This window comes from Nasonia vitripennis, assembly GCF_009193385.2.
Source record: "Nasonia vitripennis strain AsymCx chromosome 2 unlocalized genomic scaffold, Nvit_psr_1.1 chr2_random0008, whole genome shotgun sequence".
Classification (NCBI taxonomy): domain Eukaryota; kingdom Metazoa; phylum Arthropoda; class Insecta; order Hymenoptera; family Pteromalidae; genus Nasonia; species Nasonia vitripennis.
Genome location: NW_022279615.1, coordinates 14,573 through 34,814, shown reverse-complemented (window position 1 = coordinate 34,814; position 20,242 = coordinate 14,573). Strand labels below are relative to the sequence as shown.

The window sequence follows — 20,242 nt, the reverse complement described above, 5'->3', positions numbered from 1 at the left end:
TTACGTAATTAAAATACACATAAAGAATAGGTAATAAAAACACGTATTTCTTTTTAACGGGGAGCACTTTATGAAAATTTCATAAATTTAGGATAAAATATTCTATTTTGTTGATTCAACTATTTACTTATAAGTTAATATTATATTAAAATGAATACACGTTACAGGAATGTCCGATGTGGCTTATTACAATGTCAAGAAGGAAGTAAACAACCTGCAATCGACGGTATTGATACTCAATATTCAAGAACAATAATATCTATCAAAGGCAAAGAATACGAATGCAAGTAAGTGTTAATATTTTTTATAATATTCCGGAAAATTATTATGGTTGACAATCACATAGCATTTCATACATATTTATAACAACAATTCTTATATTTGTCGAAGTTAATTGTGACTCAATAAATTCTGTAGCAAGTATTGATTGTAACCATAGATTAAAAAAGTAATGAAATCAATAAAAAGTAGTCAAATTTTAAATATATCAATAATACTAGGGTGGGTTCCGCTTGCCAACCCTCAATTTCAATTTTAAATATACATATAACTGTAAAAATAATTAACAAGGATGCTTTATTTTTGATAAATCTACATCTAATCTTCAATTAGATATGAATTACACAAATTAAAAGAATAATTTTGAAAAGTACAACCATCTTATTTTTTGTATAAGATAAGAATTCGCTTTGTGTTTAAATGATTTTTCTATATATAAAATTAGGAGAAATTAACTTGATTTTTTTTTTTAATTTACGATTTTGCTCAGTTTTTCGCACGAGATGATTTGGAACATTCAGGTTAGATGTGAGAGAATCATGAAACACAAAGCAGATTTTCACCTTGAATTTATAGTGAGATTGATTCTTCTTGGAGTAAGTAATGATTTGTGTCAGTGTGCTGCTTTCCCACACAGCATGAAAGATTTCTATGAAATATTTCGAAATATTCCATAAATATTTTGTTGGAATCTATGAAATTCCTTTTTAAATATTTCAATATGTTCTTTAGGAAATCTTACATAAATATTTCATAAAATATTGCTCAGAATTATTTACTTAATAATACACTGAAATATTTTGCGGAAGATTTTTGGAATCTTTTTTAAACATTTCTTTGGAACTTTTGTAACGAATTTTTAAACATTTATCAAAAAATTTATGAAATATTTCATAGATATATCTTGTAAACTTTTACATAATTATTCCTTCATTATTACAATGGAATATTTCTTAAAATATTTATGAAATAATCCTTTAATATTTTATTGGAACTTTTCAAATAAATTTTGGATATTTCTTGAAATATTTCAGGATTATTCCATACATATGTCTCGAAAACTATCATGTAATTAGTTCGGAAATATTCCAATGGAACATTTCATGAAATACTTATGAAATAATTCTTTAATATTTTATTGGAACTTTTCAAATAAATTTTGGATATTTCTTGAAAGATTTCAGAATTATTCCATACATTTGTCTCGCAATCTTTTATATGATTATTTATGCAGTATTCCAATAGAATATTTCTTGAAATATTTATGAAATAATTCTTTAATATTTTATTGGAATTCTTAAAATAAATTTTAACTCTAGCTGCCTGCGCATGAATTCACACTGGATCAATTATGTGTTTGTACCTGCTGTCAAACTGTGGAGTTATTCTTTATATTCAAAAACAAAAGGGGTTCGAATTAACGAATTAACAGTTTATCCGCTTACATGATTTCAATTATTTTTCGTATAATTTGATCCAAAAGTTTAATATTACTAACATTAACTAGTTTACGAAAGCCGATGGCGTAAAAGCAAAGATACAAACTGTTTGTGTATTTACTATAATTATATATATATATATATATATATATATATATATATATATGTATATATATATATATAATAAGATATATTCACGGTATCGTGGTACAGTCGCCGGACACAATAACTTTGCTTTACGCGCCACAACATGGCGGCGGGTCTCTTGTTGATTGGGCTTTCAGAACAAGGTGGCGCATCGGATTCGCAGTCGCATAGACAGCGAACCACGGCCATAAAAAGAAAAAGAAGGTTAGGACGGTCATGACGTCAGATATCGCTTTCCTGACAGTCATGACCGATCTAAGGAGTCCAATTAACAAGAGACCCGCCGCCATGTTGTGGCGCGTAAAGCAAAGTTATTGTGTCCGGCGACTGTACCTTCAAGCAATTCGGGAACATTTGAAGAATATTTCACGGAAGATATGTGGAATATTTCTGAATTATTTCAGGTGAAATATTTTATTAAATTTTTCAGAAATATTTCTGAATCATTTTACTAGTAACTTATAGCGATTATTAAACTTAGAAACATTTCAGAAGTGTTTCTCAAATCTAGGAAAGAAATATTTTATGAAAGCTTTCTTGAATGTTCCGGAATTATTTTACTGCAAATGTTCCAGTAAATATTAAACACTGAAAGAATTACGAAATAATTCAGAAATATTTTAAAGAAATTTTTATGGAAGTTTTCTGGAATATTCCGGAATTATTATACTGAAAATTTTCCAGTAAATATTAAACACTGAAATAATTCAGAAATAAATCAGAAATATTTTAAAGAAATATGTTACGGAAGCTTGCTTAAATATTCCAGAATTATTTCAAATACAAATCCCAGGAGACTGCGTGCCACAAAATAATTTAGAAACATTTCAGAAATATTTCATGAGAGATTTGCAAGGCGGGGCATTTTATGAAATGATATTATTGCAGTAATATTTCTGAAATATTTCGTGAAAAATTTCAGAAATATTTCTGAATTCTTTAAAAAAATATTTCAATATAGGAATTCGAGGGACATAACATTATTTCAGAAATATTTCGTCGAAAGATTCCTGGAAGATTTCAAATATTTCGTTCCAATATTTCCGAAATATTTCGGAAATATTTCATGCTGTGTGGGTTTCAACACTTGACTTTTTTAAAACTGATTTCACTACATTCATTAGCGTATATTGATGAAAATACTGAAAAACTTTTGTAAGCTATAAACATTAGACAATTTCTTTAAGGATTGCATAACATTTTAAAGGAGAAATCATAATTATAATACTAAGGTACAGAATGGTAAGGATGGGTACAAAACTTATAGTTGTCAACATTTTACTTTGTAAAAGGTGTTTTTTTAAACAAATTTCATAACCTTCTAATGAGTTTCAAATAAACTTATAAAGAAATGTTTAAAAAAAAATTAAATTTGAATTACAGCATAGCATACTTAAAACTTTCGGTTTGATTTTTGCAAAATCTTCTACACCTGCACTAAAATGCTTTAGATCAAGTGGCGCGGTAGCGCCACGAAGGCGAGTTTGAGAAGTAGACGAAGCCGCGGCGCCCGTAATACTATTTACTTCTATATAGCTGTTCGGATTTTTCATGAGACAGAAAGAAATGCTTATCGTTACTGTTCGTAAGTTTTTTTGGCTTATTAGTACATTTTCTAAGCTAAACTATAATTTTCAATAAAAATATTTGTTAAAAAGCCGTTTTGTTTAATAATAAACGATTTTTTATATCAGGAATGCTCAAAACAGTAGCTCTACTTTTTTCTCCAGTGTGGTAGGACTGTGAAGTTGGCTTTCTAGCCTAAAAGTGGCAAGACCGTGGAGTTGGCTGTACAAGCTATTATGTGTAATACAGTTGTGTATCGCTTTCTCACAGATTTCTATAAGTAATACAGTTGGGTATTGCTTTCCCACAGATTTCTATAAGTTGCGCAGAGTAAATGTGTTTACATTGTCTGCTTGGAATTTAAGGTTATGTTTTTGAACAGCTGCCGCACTGTTGCTGCACAAACTTTCTGAGTATTCGGGGTCACTAATGACGGGGCTTAGAAAGTGGATTTCGTGACTTTTTGTGCATACATGCAAATATCGTTTCGCGGTAGCCAGTCACGCTCGATGTCTAGATACCAAGGGTCTTCGATGACGAGGCTGTCGATATATCGTCGCTCCCTACGAAGACTAGCACAGTTCGAATTTTCTAATGAAAACTAGCACAACTCACGATTTGCCGCGAAGAGTGGAACAGTTTGGTATTTAGTGGAACGGTTTGGTAGTATTTTACGTTTTTATTGGATTATTGGGTTGGTTAAGTTCATGAAAATTTTGGACAAAGACAGACAAACTTCAAAGTTTTAAAAAGTTTCGGAAATTTTTAAAGAAATTTAACAATTTAAAAAAATGTTTGTAAAAAATTATTGTATCTGGGAAAACAATTTAAATTCGGTAAAAAGTTGTAAATTGTGAATATTAAAATGGTTGTTTAAAGTTTGAGTTGTGCTAGTTTTCGTGCCAAATGCGCGAGTTGTGCTAGTCTTCGCAGGAAATTTTGAGTGGTGCTAGTCTAGCGTGCGTCAAATAAGTTGTTCAACTTATGACGGGAAATTTGAACAGAGCTACTCTTCGTAGGGAGCGACGATATTTTCCGCGCAGTAGATTTTTGTATCCACATGTCAATATCGGCCATGAATACGGTCTAGGGTGACCGATAACAAAGTCAGGCAGTGGCCAGCGTACTTCTTTGTGCAAAAAATGTTCAAATCAGTTATGTTTACTATCCATATACATGCGGTTGACAATGACGCGATCGAGGTAGTGCGTTCCATAGCTTTCATTGTCTAAGTGTAAAAACTGACTTTAGACATCAAAAGCTATAAAGCGCATCAACAAGACCCTGTCATCGGCGACCTCATGCACCTGGATACCGATACACGAAAGATATCGATATTCCCGTAATAAAAATTTCAGTGTGCACTACCCGAACCCCATCATCATGTATTTTATTTTTAGAACAAATTTAAGGTACATACCTTAATAAGTACTCTCAAAAAGACATGAAATCTCTAAAAAAAAAACTTAACCAAAGTAAAAAGATTAGGCGCGTTTGATGTTTTGCGTATCATCATGAATGTCAATAATTATTTTTACTATGAAATTACAGATTAAAAACAACTAAGATCAATTTAAAAAAGTCAAGTTTACAATCATATTTTTCTATTTATAATACGACTAACGAAAAATCATTATGTTTAATTAAGAGCTCGGTCAAATGATTGGTAATTTAAACTTAAGTAATATATTGATCAATTACAAACAACTCTCAAGATGCTTACTACGTAACTTGCCATGCTTCTTATAATTTGTTCGTGGTACATACTTTTACGTTTAAAATATTTAATTTTATTGAAATAACAATTTTATAAGTTTATGTACACAAATGAAATATGCGGAAAGTTACACTTACAATTAGACAACACCATAAACAAAATGTAAAGGGCATGGCAAGTTACGTAATAAGTATCTTAAAAGTTGTTTGTAATTGATCAATATATTATTTAAGTTTGAATTATCAATCATTTGACTGAGCCCTTATTTAAACATAATGATTTTTTGTTAGTCGTATTATAAATAAAATAATATGATTATAAACTTGACTTTTTTTAATTGATCTCAGTTGTTTTTTAATCTGTAATTTCATAATACTTTATGCACTTTGTCTTCAACAAGTTTTAATAACTTTATTTGTAATAAGAGCAGTCGTTTTTGAGTTATTGTTAAAAAAAACACATTTTGACCATTATTATTTTTAATAATGAATAAAAAAAATATTTGACAGCTGGAAAACCAAATTATTTGTAATAAAGCTGCTCGATTACAACAATATCTAGTTGAAAAATTTTAGGGACACGATGCTAGGAGTTACATTTTTGCAATAACTACTTCTACGCGAAAATACGTCAGATGATAATTTATGCACTTCAATATTTTAAGCAACTTTCAATCACGATGATTTTTTTGCAGGTGCAGTAGTTTTTGAGATATTTAAAAAAAAATATGAATTCGCCGTTAATATTGTTAATAACAAACAGAGAAAGTATTTGCTAGGAGGAAAACCAAGTTGTTTTCAATAAACGCTATAAATATAACCATATAGAGTTGAAAAATCCAGGGAACGATTAAAAAAACAGAAAAACGAAGCTGGTGTCTGAATAAGTATATAAGTAAGACTTCTTTATCCACATCTGCTGAATTCTGATTGGAATATTGACTGTTCTGCTACTCGATCAGCTCAGCTAGGCTTGCACTGAATCATTATCTTCCTAGAATAAGATTATTTTGGCTTCAAAAATGCATGTAACTGTATAAGCCGTGTGATGAGAAAAAAACTCAAGCACTCGCGCTCCGCGTAGAGTGTTTACTCGCATAGGCTGATCAATCAACCTAACCTGATAAGACATAGCGCGACCGTTTTTTTATTCAAAATTTAAAATTCATTTAAAAAAACCGTTGGGTGTACAGCAATTAAGCTTTTTTACATCTATAATACAATAGATGAGTCATCAGGACATATGATTTAAATTTTTTTAAATTGGTAATATCTATCAAGTAGCTTTTGTAATATTAAAGAATTGTATGTGTATCTATAGCTATGACTGACTAAAAGAAAAAAAAATAGAGAATCGGAGAGGCGAAAAATTAATTTTTTTCGTAAAATCAATTTTCAAACTTAATTATTTTACAAACGAGCAATTTTCTTAACAAAATAATATGGTAATTAAAAAGATCTTATGAAAATATTTGAAATCGTATACTTGTATATAAACATAAACAGGAGATCGAATAAAATATATACAGAATTTGTCAAACGTAAATAGGTTATTTAGCAAATTCAAAGTATAATAGGTCGCCTTTCGCTCCCGATGGCATAGTGTATAAAACGTATACTTGCTGCCGCGCCCCTTGATTTCCAACTCCAACTTAGTTTCCGTCTTATTTTATGTCATACTATAGGGATACATATCTATTGTCCATCTTTATCTTAATCAATATTTCTGTCATTATATTGACCTTGTATCTCTACGATTATCCCTGACCATGCGTTCTGGTCGGATGCTTGTTGGCTCGTCAGCCTCTGGGATGTTGGTGGTGTCGGTGTTTGCTCGGTGGGCATGTTGGATGGAAGTAGCGGTGTTGGTGTCATTGAAAGCAATTGGCTGCTTAAGTTGCCTTCTTCCTAGGTATAGGCAGGTTTTCGCCTGTCGATGGAAACCGTCGTGTCTTTGCCATGCACGTTGACAATAAATGTTTTGTCGCTGTGGCTAACAACTTGAAACGGTCTGTCGCATGGCATCTGGAGCGAGTTTTTCAAGCGTCATGACGTATGAATGCAGCTGGTCTTAGCTGTTGCAAGTATTCTTGCAGCTGCCTGAGAAGAAACGCCAGATCTTCGCTGTGGCGTTCGTCGGAAGCAAGAAACTCTTTAGGTAAACGCAGAGGTCTACCGTAAACAAGTTCTGGCGAGATAGCTGTGAGGTCGTCCTTCCACGCGGCCCGTATGCCTAGGATGACGCTAGTCAGAACCTGCTTCCACGTCTTGCTCGCATCGGATGGCGGCGGAGTCGTTCACCATGCTGTTTGCTTGCGGGTGATAAGCGATCATTCGCAGGTGAGTCGTACCGGTTAATTGGCTAAGAAATTCGAAAAGGTATGACTCGAATTGCCGACCTTGATCGGTGGTGACGCGCCGCCATTTGCTGAAGCGGCAGATCGTCGTATGTCTTGTCACGAGTACTCGTCCGTCAGATCATCCGGGTACTTATCTAACAGCTAGTAGAAGGTTAAATTTCCGCTGATCACTTTGATGCTGAAGCCTTCGTCGGCCTGCAGTGATCTGCGCGAGGTACGCTGAGTTACAGTCTTCTGTCTTACAAAAAATCCTTAGAATGTTTCACTTCTCAAAGTTTAAAATGACATACTCTAAAGAGAAAAGTGGAGGGGAAGTGGAGGAAAAATGGAGAGGAAGTGAAGGGGAAGTGGAGGCAAGTAGAGGGAAGTGAAGGGGTTAGTGAAGGGGTAACGGAGGAGGTGGAGGGAGCTGAAGGAGGGTGGAAAGGATTTTAAGTCTTGGAATAACGTAAATTTTAAAACAATTTTGCGTTATTTAGTGGAGGGGGTAGAGGGAAGGTGGAGGGAAGGGAGAGGGGGTGTCGGGTGACGAAGGAGGGTGGAGGGGGTGAGGGGATTTGAAATTAAAATCACGCTTACAACTATATAATATAAGAAGATAAATAATTTAACAATGGACACTGTAACTTGCCATGCTCGATTCATTTTACTTATGGTATTGTCTATTAGTAACTTATTTGTGTACGTGAACTTATAAAATAGTTATTTTGATACAATGATATATTATCAATGTAGATAACACAAACAACAATTATTTTTTTAAACATTTATATCGACTTTTGCATACTCAAAAACTTTATTATAAGTACTAATATGATGTATGTACGAAGTTAAACTATTGATAAATTAGATATAACATATAAAAGGAAATTTTAGTTGTTCTCTAATCAAAAACATGAATCGGGCAAGGCAAGTCACAGATTTCATTGTTAAATTATCTATATTATTTATATATTTAAAACTTGACTATTTTTCATTGACCTCATTACTTTTTTAATCTATGGTTACAATTATTACATTTGCTACAGCATTTGTTAAGTCACAATGAACTTTGACAAATATAAGAATTGTCACTCGTCACCTAGACCTCACCATTAGCCATCTTTTACACCTAGATACTGCCCTTAAATTATTTTTTTTACCTAGACACCAAAAATCACAGAGCGCACCACCTGGACCTCGTCATCGTCCATCTTGTACACCTAGACACCTTCCTCGAATGATGTTAACAGCTAGACACAAAAAACCACAGAGCGCGCCACTTAGACCTCGTCCTCGGTTACCTTGTACACCTAGACACCGTTCTTGAATGATTTTTACACCTAAACGCCAACAACCACGGTGCGAACTATTTAGTTATTTGGACGTCGTCTTCGGCCACCTTGTTGTACCCCTAGACACCTTCCTCGAATGATTTTTAGACCTAGAGACAAAAAACCATGGATCGCGCTACCTAGACCACGTCATCGGCCACCCTGTACACCTATACATCGCGTCCAAATCATTTTTACACCTAGAGACCAAAAATTACAGTGTGAACTACCTGCACATCGTCATCGGCTACCCTGGCTACCTAGTAACTGTTCTGAGACGCAGAGTATGCACCGGCAACCTCTTAATTCTAAATATCGTAATATATTATTATATTTTCTTGAGGAAGCAATTCCCATCAGTATATAGCTTTGCGGCCAACTTCACGGTCCTAACACTTTTTGCGGCTAACTTAACGGTTCTAACACATTTTGGACTGAAGAAGAAAAACGTGATTTTAGCATTTGTGTATTATACGGTCACTTAATATAAAAATAAGCAGCCTTTTCACTAATATTTTTGTTGGAAATCATAGTTTAGCTCAGAAAACATTCTAATAAGGCAAAAAAACTTACTAACATAATGATAAGTATTTTTTTTGTATAATGAAAAATCCGAACATCTATATAGAAGTAAATAGTGTCACGGACGCCAAAGCTTCGCCTCCTCAAACTCGCCTTTGTGACGCTACCGCGCCACTTGATGTCCCTCAATTATACGTATACATATGCGTGTATCGTCTATACATGAAGAATATTTCTTTTAGTTTAAAAACTAACCTGGTAGAAATACTGCTAAATGAAACAAATTTTTTGCATTTAACGTCGATTATTTCAATTAATAATCTGATAATTAATGAATGGCAAGCTCTTCATTTTGGGGGGGGGGGGGGGAATCATTTCCTCCCGTTGCTGCCGGACAGAATAATTCTTTCCTGCCGCAGCGGGAGGGAATGGCCATTTCTCCCGCTAATCAAAAATACTCAAAACAAATTAAATTTTAACGAATTAAATTTACGCTCGCTTAATAGGTACGAAAAACGCGAAAATCGTGCTTGTGTTACAAAAAAAAACCGCTACCAATGCAATGGCACGTAGCTTCCTCCAACTAAATGTATAGGTCTAATAAATAAAATATTGTTTTAATATATCTATATATCTGCTTGCTAATGCATGAGGCAGTTTTTGATACATAATTTAATATAAGTTTTGGATGGTTCATTGTCCAAAAGTTTGCAGACCCCTTTATTTTTTTATTATATATATCAAAACAACAGGCTATTAATTAGATATGTAGCTCGCGCAATTTTCGAGAAAACGATTTTTACATTTTAGCTCTTTAGTTGAAAACCACTCGACGAAATCGTTTAAAAATTCAGCAGCAGATAGCTTTTTTTATAGTGAATCGCCAAATAAAATTGAAGCATTCGACTACATTGTTTTAGAGATATAAGAAATTAAAAAATTTTCAAGAAAAAAATGGAAAACTTGATATCTTACGAACCATAGGAGTTTCAGAGATATGAATTTTTAAAAAAAAATCACTATTTTCATTTTATCTGCCGAACAAAGCGGTCGATCCCGAGCACCAAACGAGGAAAAGTAGTTTTATTCTCTGTCAAATGCATTATAGCTGAATTGTTTGTAACAATGGGATGATTGAAAAAAACGCAAAATAGGGTTTTCCAAAAATCAAAAAATGGCCATAAAAAAATATAGTTGAGAAAATAAAAATTAACTGTTTTTCCCGAATTTAGAATCCAAAAATATATCTGCGTGTCAAATTTTATTGATATTGACGGAGTAGTCCCAGAAATATTACGGCACACACACACGCACACACACATATCCATACAGACATTTTCTAAAAACACTTGATTTGAACATTTAACATACCAAAAAGTATTTACTGGAAGTTTTAAAGAAACTCAAAATGTTACTATTACAAAGCTTTCTCTAGGATGAAGCAAAAATTAAAAACGCCCGCTAACATTTTTTAAAGAAAATGGTCAGTAGTTTACATCAAATATACGTATATGTGTGTGTGTATATGATTATGTTCATATGTGTGTGTGCGTGTGCATAAACGCGGAAATCAGTACATGCGTTACAAAAAATATGGTGTGCACCAAGGGCTAAGTGGTCTTTTTGGCCTCATGTGGTTGCAGTACTCGTCTACGGCTCGTAAACCCTCTCGCCTTTGGCTCCGGTTGACTCGCATTGACTCGTACTGCAAACTCCACACTCAGCCTAAAAAAGCCCACTCTACGCCCTTAGTACACAAAATACTATTTTTGTCCGCATATTAAAAAGTTTTTGAAAATTTACATATTCATATATACTATACATATAGTGTGTGTATATATATATCTTCCTATATTATATAGTCATTTTGGCAAGACTCCCCCCCCACCACCCCCCCACTACCCCCCACCACCCCTCCACCACCCCCCCACCTTGGCCCCCCCACCAAAACACGTAAAATTCTTTCATTTTTCTGTTATTTTCGAAAATCTCAAAAACCCCCCCACCACCCCCAACCACCCCCACCGCCCCCCACCACCCCCCCACCAAATAACATGACTGCTCTCTGCGTTATCGGGCTTGAGACCGTCATACTTTCACAACGCTATTGCGTAGTAAAATAAGGCCGCATTAACAGTCCAATGTATATACAAATTAAGTATATATACAAATTAAGTATAAGATGTTATCACAGGATCAAACGTAAATAACAAAAGTATCACTGAGTAGCAAGAGTAGACAAATGTCGGTAAAATAGAGATTAACTGCTGTAACTATTGGCGTATAATACATCTTACCGGACCGGTCACGTGACAATATTTCAGAAGAAAAAACTTTGACGAAAATAAATATACCAGGCAAATTTTCAACTTGCAATATGCAATGCAATCGAAATATCTCAATGCAATCAAGATTTTTTTTGAACAGTAAAAAAACAAATTTTAAAGTACACCGAACTACAATTGCTAATGTCGTGACCGTATTTGACGATCTTGCGCGGTAAGCCAAAACTTGCCGCGCAAATTTAAATAGTGTAATTGCCGTTTAAAAAAGTTTATAAATACATTTTTTTATTATTAATTAATACAGTTTTTTACTATCAAATAATTATTTATAAATTAAAAAAACAATTTTACAATAACGAAATAATTATTTCATATCATCCGAATGGCTCGCGTTAACTCGCTCAGCAGCAACAATTTATAAATAATTATTCAATGGTAAAAAATATGTTTATAATTTTTTTCCAAACGAAAATTACACTATTTAAATTTGAGTGGTAAATTTTGATTTTACTCAGCGGCAGGCACATGCGCAATCCACTATATTCTCCTTTGACGTCAAGACCGTCAAAAACGGTCAGGACATTAAAAATGTATCTAAACAAAGACGACTGTACGAATCAATCTTTATACAAAGACTATATGAATTAACTTTTATATAAACTAAAAAATCAATTAAGTTAAAAAAAATTAAAGTTAATGATATGAATTAATAATTTTGAGAAAAATTTGAATATGTATATATACACTTAGATAGATAAGAAAGTAAAAAATAAAAAACTATTTATTATAAATGTTTTTTAAATGTTTTCTTACATGTTACATACATTAATTAATGAAGCAGGTAGTATTATTTATTTAATTTATTAATTTTTATACATAAAAAATGTCTTACTCTACACAAATATTTACAACGCACAATATATTTACAAAGTCTACTGGAACTATAACTGAAAATAATACATTGTGTTAATTAATAACAATAACCAATTGTTTGCAAATATAAAATGTGAATAAAAATACTTACGAATAAAAATCCTTGGGGGATTTTCCAAACGATCATCTTATTCATATATTATAAATCAAATTATTTGCGGGTACGATTCCCACAGTACCCGCAAATAATTTAATTTTCAGGATCACCTCACGTCTCCCAATGGCGCGCAACTCGAATTTTATAAAGTCAATCATTTTATAGATGCCTTTTGCGGCACAAAGATTTAAACATTAAGAACATTAAAAAAAATTAAAATTAATTTAAAAAAAAATATATATATAAATTCAAATGATGAATTTCAAGCGTCAGAAAACTTCAAAAACTAGCTAAAACTATTTTAAATGCCATTAATAGTAGAAGTTCAATGTTAAACAATACTTTTACTTCCAGTAACAGGTTTTCTTATACAATAAGATCGATCATTTTCAACCATCCAGAACATAATTATCAGTTCATGAAAATAAAATTTTGAAGATAAAATCACACAGAAACTACAATAGGGGGTTGGCGAGCGAAACGAGCAGGGGGGCGGAGCCCCACTAGTATATATATATATATATATATATATATATATATATATATATATCTACAAGGTGATCTTCTGGGATATCATTTTTCTGGGATCCCAGAAAGAATTTGCAATTTTTTCTGGGATCCCAGAAATAATTTGCAACTTTTCTAGGCTCTAATGATAAACTTCTAGGATCCCGGAAATAATTATAATTCATCCGAGGGTTTATAATATTTTACTTCTGGGATCATGAAAACAACTTCTAGGATCCTGGAAATAATTTATAATCAATTCTAGACTTTATAGTATTTTACTTCTAACGCTATAGAAAACTAATTACTATACGAGTACATCATCTTTTTCAAAATGTTGCAATTTAAAGAAATCTCTCTTATAGATGATATTACCAAATTTTTAATTATAGATACATATTTAGGATTTGAAACAAAAAAAATTGATGACATAAATGTTAAAAACCTTTTTAAGGATGACAGTCAGGATATCATTAAAACTATAAAAGAGTTTCTTGAAAAAGTTGATTATGACAGTACAATATCTACATTTTTTACTTTGATAAATAAAAATTTACCAGAAGTTTCTTATTTATACTCGAACGATTTCAAAGATAGTTTACATAAGTATTTAGAATTAATTGATCCTAATAATTTAGTAAATACAGTTCAAGAAACATTTCAATACTCAAGTTTTGAACGACAAACTAAGATTACAGCTAAAACATTGATTAAAAAAAATATGAAAATCGAATTAACGGGTTTGTATACCCCATTAACTTTAGAAGAAGAGAAAAAATTATCTAAAGAAGGAAATGATTTTTCTATCATGTATAGTTGTAGGAAGAAAACCTATGTAGTATTACTCGGACCAATCGCTTTAGTGAACCATGACTGTAATGCTAATTGTAGTTATACATCAAATGTTGAAGGAATCATGTATCTCAGTTCGAAAAGAAAAATACAAAAAGGCGAAGAAATCACCTGTGTTTACAGTAATGATTATTTCGAAAGTAATAATTTACTTTGTGAATGTAAGACATGCAATGATGCAAAACATTTACATAAAAGACAATTAAAACCGATTCAGGTAACTATATTTTTATCTTTTTTTAACTTATTTATTTACCCTCATGGAAAAGAATATAATTTGGGACATATTGAGTGTTATTCCCACTAAGGTAAGATTTAATTATAATATGCGCATAGAAAGTTATATCAGTTTAATCTTATATTTATGATTTTACACTTATTTTAACGTACAAAATAAAAAAGGTGGCTTATAACAGTCTATCGGTATCTCTTTCTTTCATAAGTTGTTAAAAATTGATCATGTCATAAATTGACATGATAAATTACTTAAATCTTGCCGTTAAGTAATAAATAATGACTATTATAGGTATTGTTATTAAATTTTGAATTTATTCGCATTAAAATGTTTAGTTTATAAATTCATTTTCCATTTTTGTTTATCTATATATATACCTTTTATTAAATGCTACCCGTATAATAGTTTTGTAATTGTTACAAGTCCTTTTTTATAGATAAAGTTAAATGTATCATATACCATGCCAATGCAAACAGTCGGTTTATCCTCAAAGCTTTCAATTGATTCAATATTTGAATATCAATTACTATACAGTATTATAAAAAAACTTTGCCTGCAAAGTCGTTTCAAAAAATTTGCACCCAAATAATGAAAAGCCGGATCCAAGTTTACATATGCAGATTTTTTATCAAGCAAATTAATTAACTTAATTTGAAACCATTTTATTAATTCATATGTTTTTTAGATGTACACACTAAATTTAGACAATGCAGATTTAACAGTTTCAAATTATAGACATTTCAGGTTAGAAATGCCACAAAAAAAGCTCAAAAAATGAATTAAAAGTTTTTAAAATATCTATTTCTGTACATATTAATACACTAACTGCCACAGCCTTAAAATTCCATACAAAAATCATATATATTTTATGTCTAATATAATAGGTTTATTTATTTTTATTAGATTTTGAAAGATGAATATAATTGTTCTTGTGAAATAAAATACAAATTGTATATACTTAGTGTGAAAGAAGATTTTTATCATAATGATCGCACTGTTAAAATAGACTATTAAATAGAAAAGAACTCTATTTATATTAATTATGTAAATTTTTATTTATTTATTGTTATATTTTTTAGTAATTGATAGTCAAATCTTGATTGATTATACTATGCACATACGACTATAAGAAATGTTCTATAACATATAAAACAATTTCACGCGCTATATCATTATGCTCAAGAGCATATATTATTAATATACACTCTTGAGACTCCGGCAGAAAGAGATGACTGTGGCATGATATTTACTTGTGTTTACTAGTCAGTCAACTTTATGTATCTTACTTTAATAATTAGTTCTAAAATATTTGATTTTTCAATTTGTAAAATGATAAAAGAATTCATTTTTTCTAGTATCAAAATCTATCAACATCAAACATTATTGCCAGAAAACTAATTGAGTTCAAAACATTGACAGAAAAAATGTTACCGTCAGAATTTCATGGAAAATGCCAACGAAAGACTAATAATAATTTTGAAAAAGGGTTAGCTTATGACAATGAATTTTATAGAATATTTATTGAATTTTTAAAAATTAATAGAATAATCTCAGAAACGACTGAAGAACCCAAACTGCAAGTTGATCAAATTAAAAGCATAGTACTTGGAATTTACAAAAACTGGCATATTTCAAGCTATAAAGCAGTGGAAAAATTTGTAACAAAGTATTTTGAAATCATCAAGGAAGATATCAAAGGTAAGCATTTAGAATAATTAGAATAGTCAAGTTAAAAAGCAAAAAATTAAAACCGTTACGCAAATGTTTTACAATTTCCTTATTTATTTTACTTGAGAACTCTGCTTAAATCAGCATACAAAAAATGATATATTATTACATTATTAATATATCAAAGTAAATAACTTAGATTAATTTATATTTCTTCAAAATAATTATTCCAAAATTTCATTTGTTACCTTTTGATTGGAAATAAACTTTCTGTGAAACCATTAAAATAATTTCATCAAACTTGAATAGTTACCTGTAAAATAATATTTTCCACAAAGTAAGGATTTCTTAAAATTGATAATTATTGTCCATAAATGTAGCAATAAATATACTTATCTGAAGAGCTTTTGTTCCAATATATGAAATTCTACAAATATTATTTTCTTTTTTAAAGAGTTATCAACTCAAGCCATTGACTCACTCTAATCATATTATCATATTAAATATTTAGAATATACACAAATTTTATTTTCAATGATATACTGTGTATGTGTATACGTCTTTATCAATGTTGTTTTTGTTACACTAACAGCTGTTTGAAATCCTGTCTATACAATAAGATCCCTTCCATTGTTCTGATTAGCTGAATCCTTAAACACGGAGTTAATCTAAGATAATCAGCCAATTATATTTATGCTACTAACTTCACGTACCACAACAAAACAAGGAAACAGAACACAGAACAACGGAACAGAAACCATTGTAGACAGGCTCCTGCACCTTGTTCGAAAATTTCGTCGATCACTATTTCGTTAAAATTAGCTATAATACCTAAGAATAAGACTATTTGTCTTGAGAATATTATTGCAATATCCGTTATTGTAAGCCCTAAAAAGACAATTATTTTAATATGATTTTTCTATAAAGTTCTGCACGCACGTAAATGAACACGACAGATCAAGTAAAGACATATAAAGGAAGAGCGACAAACACGTGTGAAAAAGAGGCGCTTGTTCCACCAAAATCCTCGCAGTACTTGTCATTTTTTGTACGTGAATTGGATCATATATTTATTTATATATACAAAAGAAACATCGCGCTATTACCAACGCAATAGTTACGAACACTATACTGATTTTAATGGAATCATCTACGTTCCCAATTCAATGCAAAAGGCAAATAGTTAAAAAACGAATTATTACTGACTCTGGATCGCCAAACACTACATCCTATTTTGCTAATCGAGACCCAGTGAACAAAAATATCACTTAGTACCGGGCATGATTTTTAGAAATAATTCATAATTCGTATTCTCGAATAAAGTAGGTATAATTGACGGTATAGTACGCTTTTGCAGAGCGAACTTACACCTCATATCTACTAGGCCTGAAGTTCGGCATTGTGCCGTCCAAACTGCACAATCCCTAGGCACTTGTCCTCTGTCTTTGTGTACCAATGAACAAAAATATCACTTAGTACCGGGCATGATTTTTATAAACAATTCATTAATCGTATGTTTAAATAAAGTAGGTATATTGACGGTAGAGTACGCTTTAGAAGAGGTTACTCGCCCCTCGCATCAACTGGGCCTGAATTTCATCATTGTGCCCTCCAAACTGCATAATCTCTTGGCAGTTGTCATCTGTCCTGGTGTATCAATCGTCTAATAGGGCCTAAAGGCGCAGTTTACGCACTCGCAACGAACACTACTGATTCTGATGAAATCATCAAAATTCCTACTCTTATACAGAAGACAGATGTTTTAAAATATAATTAGCTTCGACTCTCATCACCATACACTGTTTTATTTTGCTAATCGAGTCCCAATGAACAAAAATATCACTTAGTACCGGGCATGATTTTCATAAACAATTCATTAATCGTATGTTTAAATGTAGTAGGTATAATTGACGGTAGAGTACGCTTTGTTAGAGGTTACTCGCCCCTCGCATCGGCTGGGCCTCAATTTTATCATTGTACCCTCCAAACTGCATAATCTCTTGGCAGTTGTCATCTGTCCTTGTGTATCAATCGTCTAATAGGGCCTAAAGGCGCACTTTACGCACTCGCAACGAACACTACTGATTTTGATGAAATCATCAAAATTCCTACTTTTATACAGAACACAGATGGTTTAAAATATAATTAGCTTCGACTCTGATCACCATACACTGTTCTATTTTGCTAATCGAGACCCAATGAACAAAAATATCACTTAGTACCGGGCATGATTATTGTAAACAATTCATTACTCGTATGTTTAAATAAAGTAGGTATATTGCGGTAGAGTACGCTTTGGAAGAGGTTACTCGCCCCTCGCATCAACTGGGCCTGAATTTCATCATTGTGCCCTCCAAACTGCATAATCTCTTGGCAGTTGTCATCTGTCCTTGTGTATCAATCGTCTAATAGGGCCTAAAGGAGCACTTTACGCACTCGCAACGAACACTACTGATTCTGATGAAATCATCAAAATTCCTACTTTTATACAGAAGACAGATGGTTTAAAATATAATTAGCTTCGACTCTGATCACCATACACTGTTCGATTTTGCTAATCGAGACCCCATGAACAAAAATATCACTTAGTACCGGGCATGATTTTCATAAACAATTCATTAATCGTATGTTTAAATAAAGTAGGTCGTATATTGACGGTAGAGTACGATTTGGAAGAGGTTACTCGCCCCTCGCATCAACTGGGCCTGAATTTCATCATTGTGCCCTCCAAACTGCATAATCTCTTGGCAGCTGTCATCTGTCCTTGTGTATCAATCGTCTAATAGGGCCTAAAGTCGCAGTTTACGCACTCGCAACGAACACTACTGATTCTGATGAAATCATCAAAATTCCTACTCTTATACAGAAGACAGATGGTTTAAAATATAATTAGCTTCGACTCTGATCACCATACACTGTTCTATTTTGCTAATCGAGACCCAATGAACAAAAATATCAGTTAGTACCGGGCATGACTTTTATGAACAATTCATTAATCGTAAGTTTAAATAAAGTAGGTATAATTGACAGTAGAGTACGCTTTGTTAGAGGTTACTCGCCCCTCGCATCGACTGGGCCTGAATTTCATCATTGTGCCCTCCAAACTGCATAATCTCTTGGCAGTTGTCATCTGTCCTTGTGTATCAATCGTCTCATAGGGCCTAAAGGAGCACTTTACGCACTCGCAACGAACACTACTGATTTTGATGGGATCATCGACATTACTACTTTGATGCGAAAGACAGATAGTTTAAAATTTAATTAGTTCCGACTCTGATCACCATACACTGTTCTATTTTGCTAATTGAGACTCAGTGAACAAAAATATGACTTAGTAACTGGCATGATTTTTGTATATAAATTTTTTCGAATAAAGTAGGAGAGATGGACTTGTAAAATTCTTTGGCAGATCTAACTTACACCTCACATCTACTGGGTCTCAGGTTTGGTATGGAGCCCTCTAAACTGCATAATCTCTTGGCAATTGTCATCTGTCCTTGTGTATCAATCGTCTAATAAAGCCTAAAGTCTCAATTTAAGCACTCGCAACGAACACTACTGATTCTGATGAAATCATCAAAATTCCTACTTTTATACAGAAGACAGATGGTTTAAAATATAATTAGCTTCGACTCTGATCACCATACACTGTTCTATTTTGCTAATCGAGACCCAATGAACAAAAATATCAGTTAGTACCGGGCATGATTATTATAAACAATTCATTACTCGTATGTTTAAATAAAGTAGGTATATTGCGGTAGAGTACGCTTTGGAAGAGGTTACTCGCCCCTCGCATCAACTGGGCCTGAATTTCATCATTGTGCCCTCCAAACTGCATAATCTCTTGGCAGTTGTCATCTGTCCTTGTGTATCAATCGTCTAATAGGGCCTAAAGGAGCACTTTACGCACTCGCAACGAACACTACTGATTCTGATGAAATCATCAAAATTCCTACTCTTATACAGAAGACAGATGGTTTAAAATATAATTACCTTCGACTCTGATCACCATACACTGTTCTATTTTGCTAATCGAGACCCAATGAACAAAAATATCCCTTAGTACCGGGCATGATTATTATAAACAATTCATTACTCGTATGTTTAAATAAAGTAGGTATATTGCGGTAGAGTACGCTTTGGAAGAGGTTACTCGCCCCTCGCATCAACTGGGCCTGAATTTCATCATTGTGCCCTCCAAACTGCATAATCTCTTGGCAGTTGTCATCTGTCCTTGTGTATCAATCGTCTAATAGGGCCTAAAGGAGCACTTTACGCACTCGCAACGAACACTACTGATTCTGATGAAATCATCAAAAT

At 32.4% G+C, this 20,242-nt stretch overlaps 1 protein-coding gene across 15 annotated transcripts in view; it reads left to right on the top strand.

Annotated features, from left to right (window-relative positions):
* The window catches only part of LOC107981239 (zinc metalloproteinase-disintegrin-like batroxstatin-3), a 584,695-nt gene extending 567,689 nt beyond the window's left edge, over positions 1-17,006 (top strand). For 13 of the 15 annotated variants that reach the window (XM_032601572.1, XM_031925266.2, XM_031925262.2 and 10 more), the window contains 3 exons: positions 168-287; positions 13,981-14,233; positions 15,607-17,006. In XM_032601572.1, the coding sequence (XP_032457463.1) occupies positions 168-287; positions 13,981-14,233; positions 15,607-15,966 (733 nt within the window). In that variant the 3' untranslated portion in view covers positions 15,967-17,006. Of the gene's footprint in view, positions 1-167; positions 292-13,980; positions 14,234-15,606 lie in introns of those variants that run through there. The other 2 variants (XM_031925267.2, XM_031925268.2) reach the window with 2 other exon arrangements.
* Positions 17,007-20,242: the final 3,236 nt, after the last annotated feature.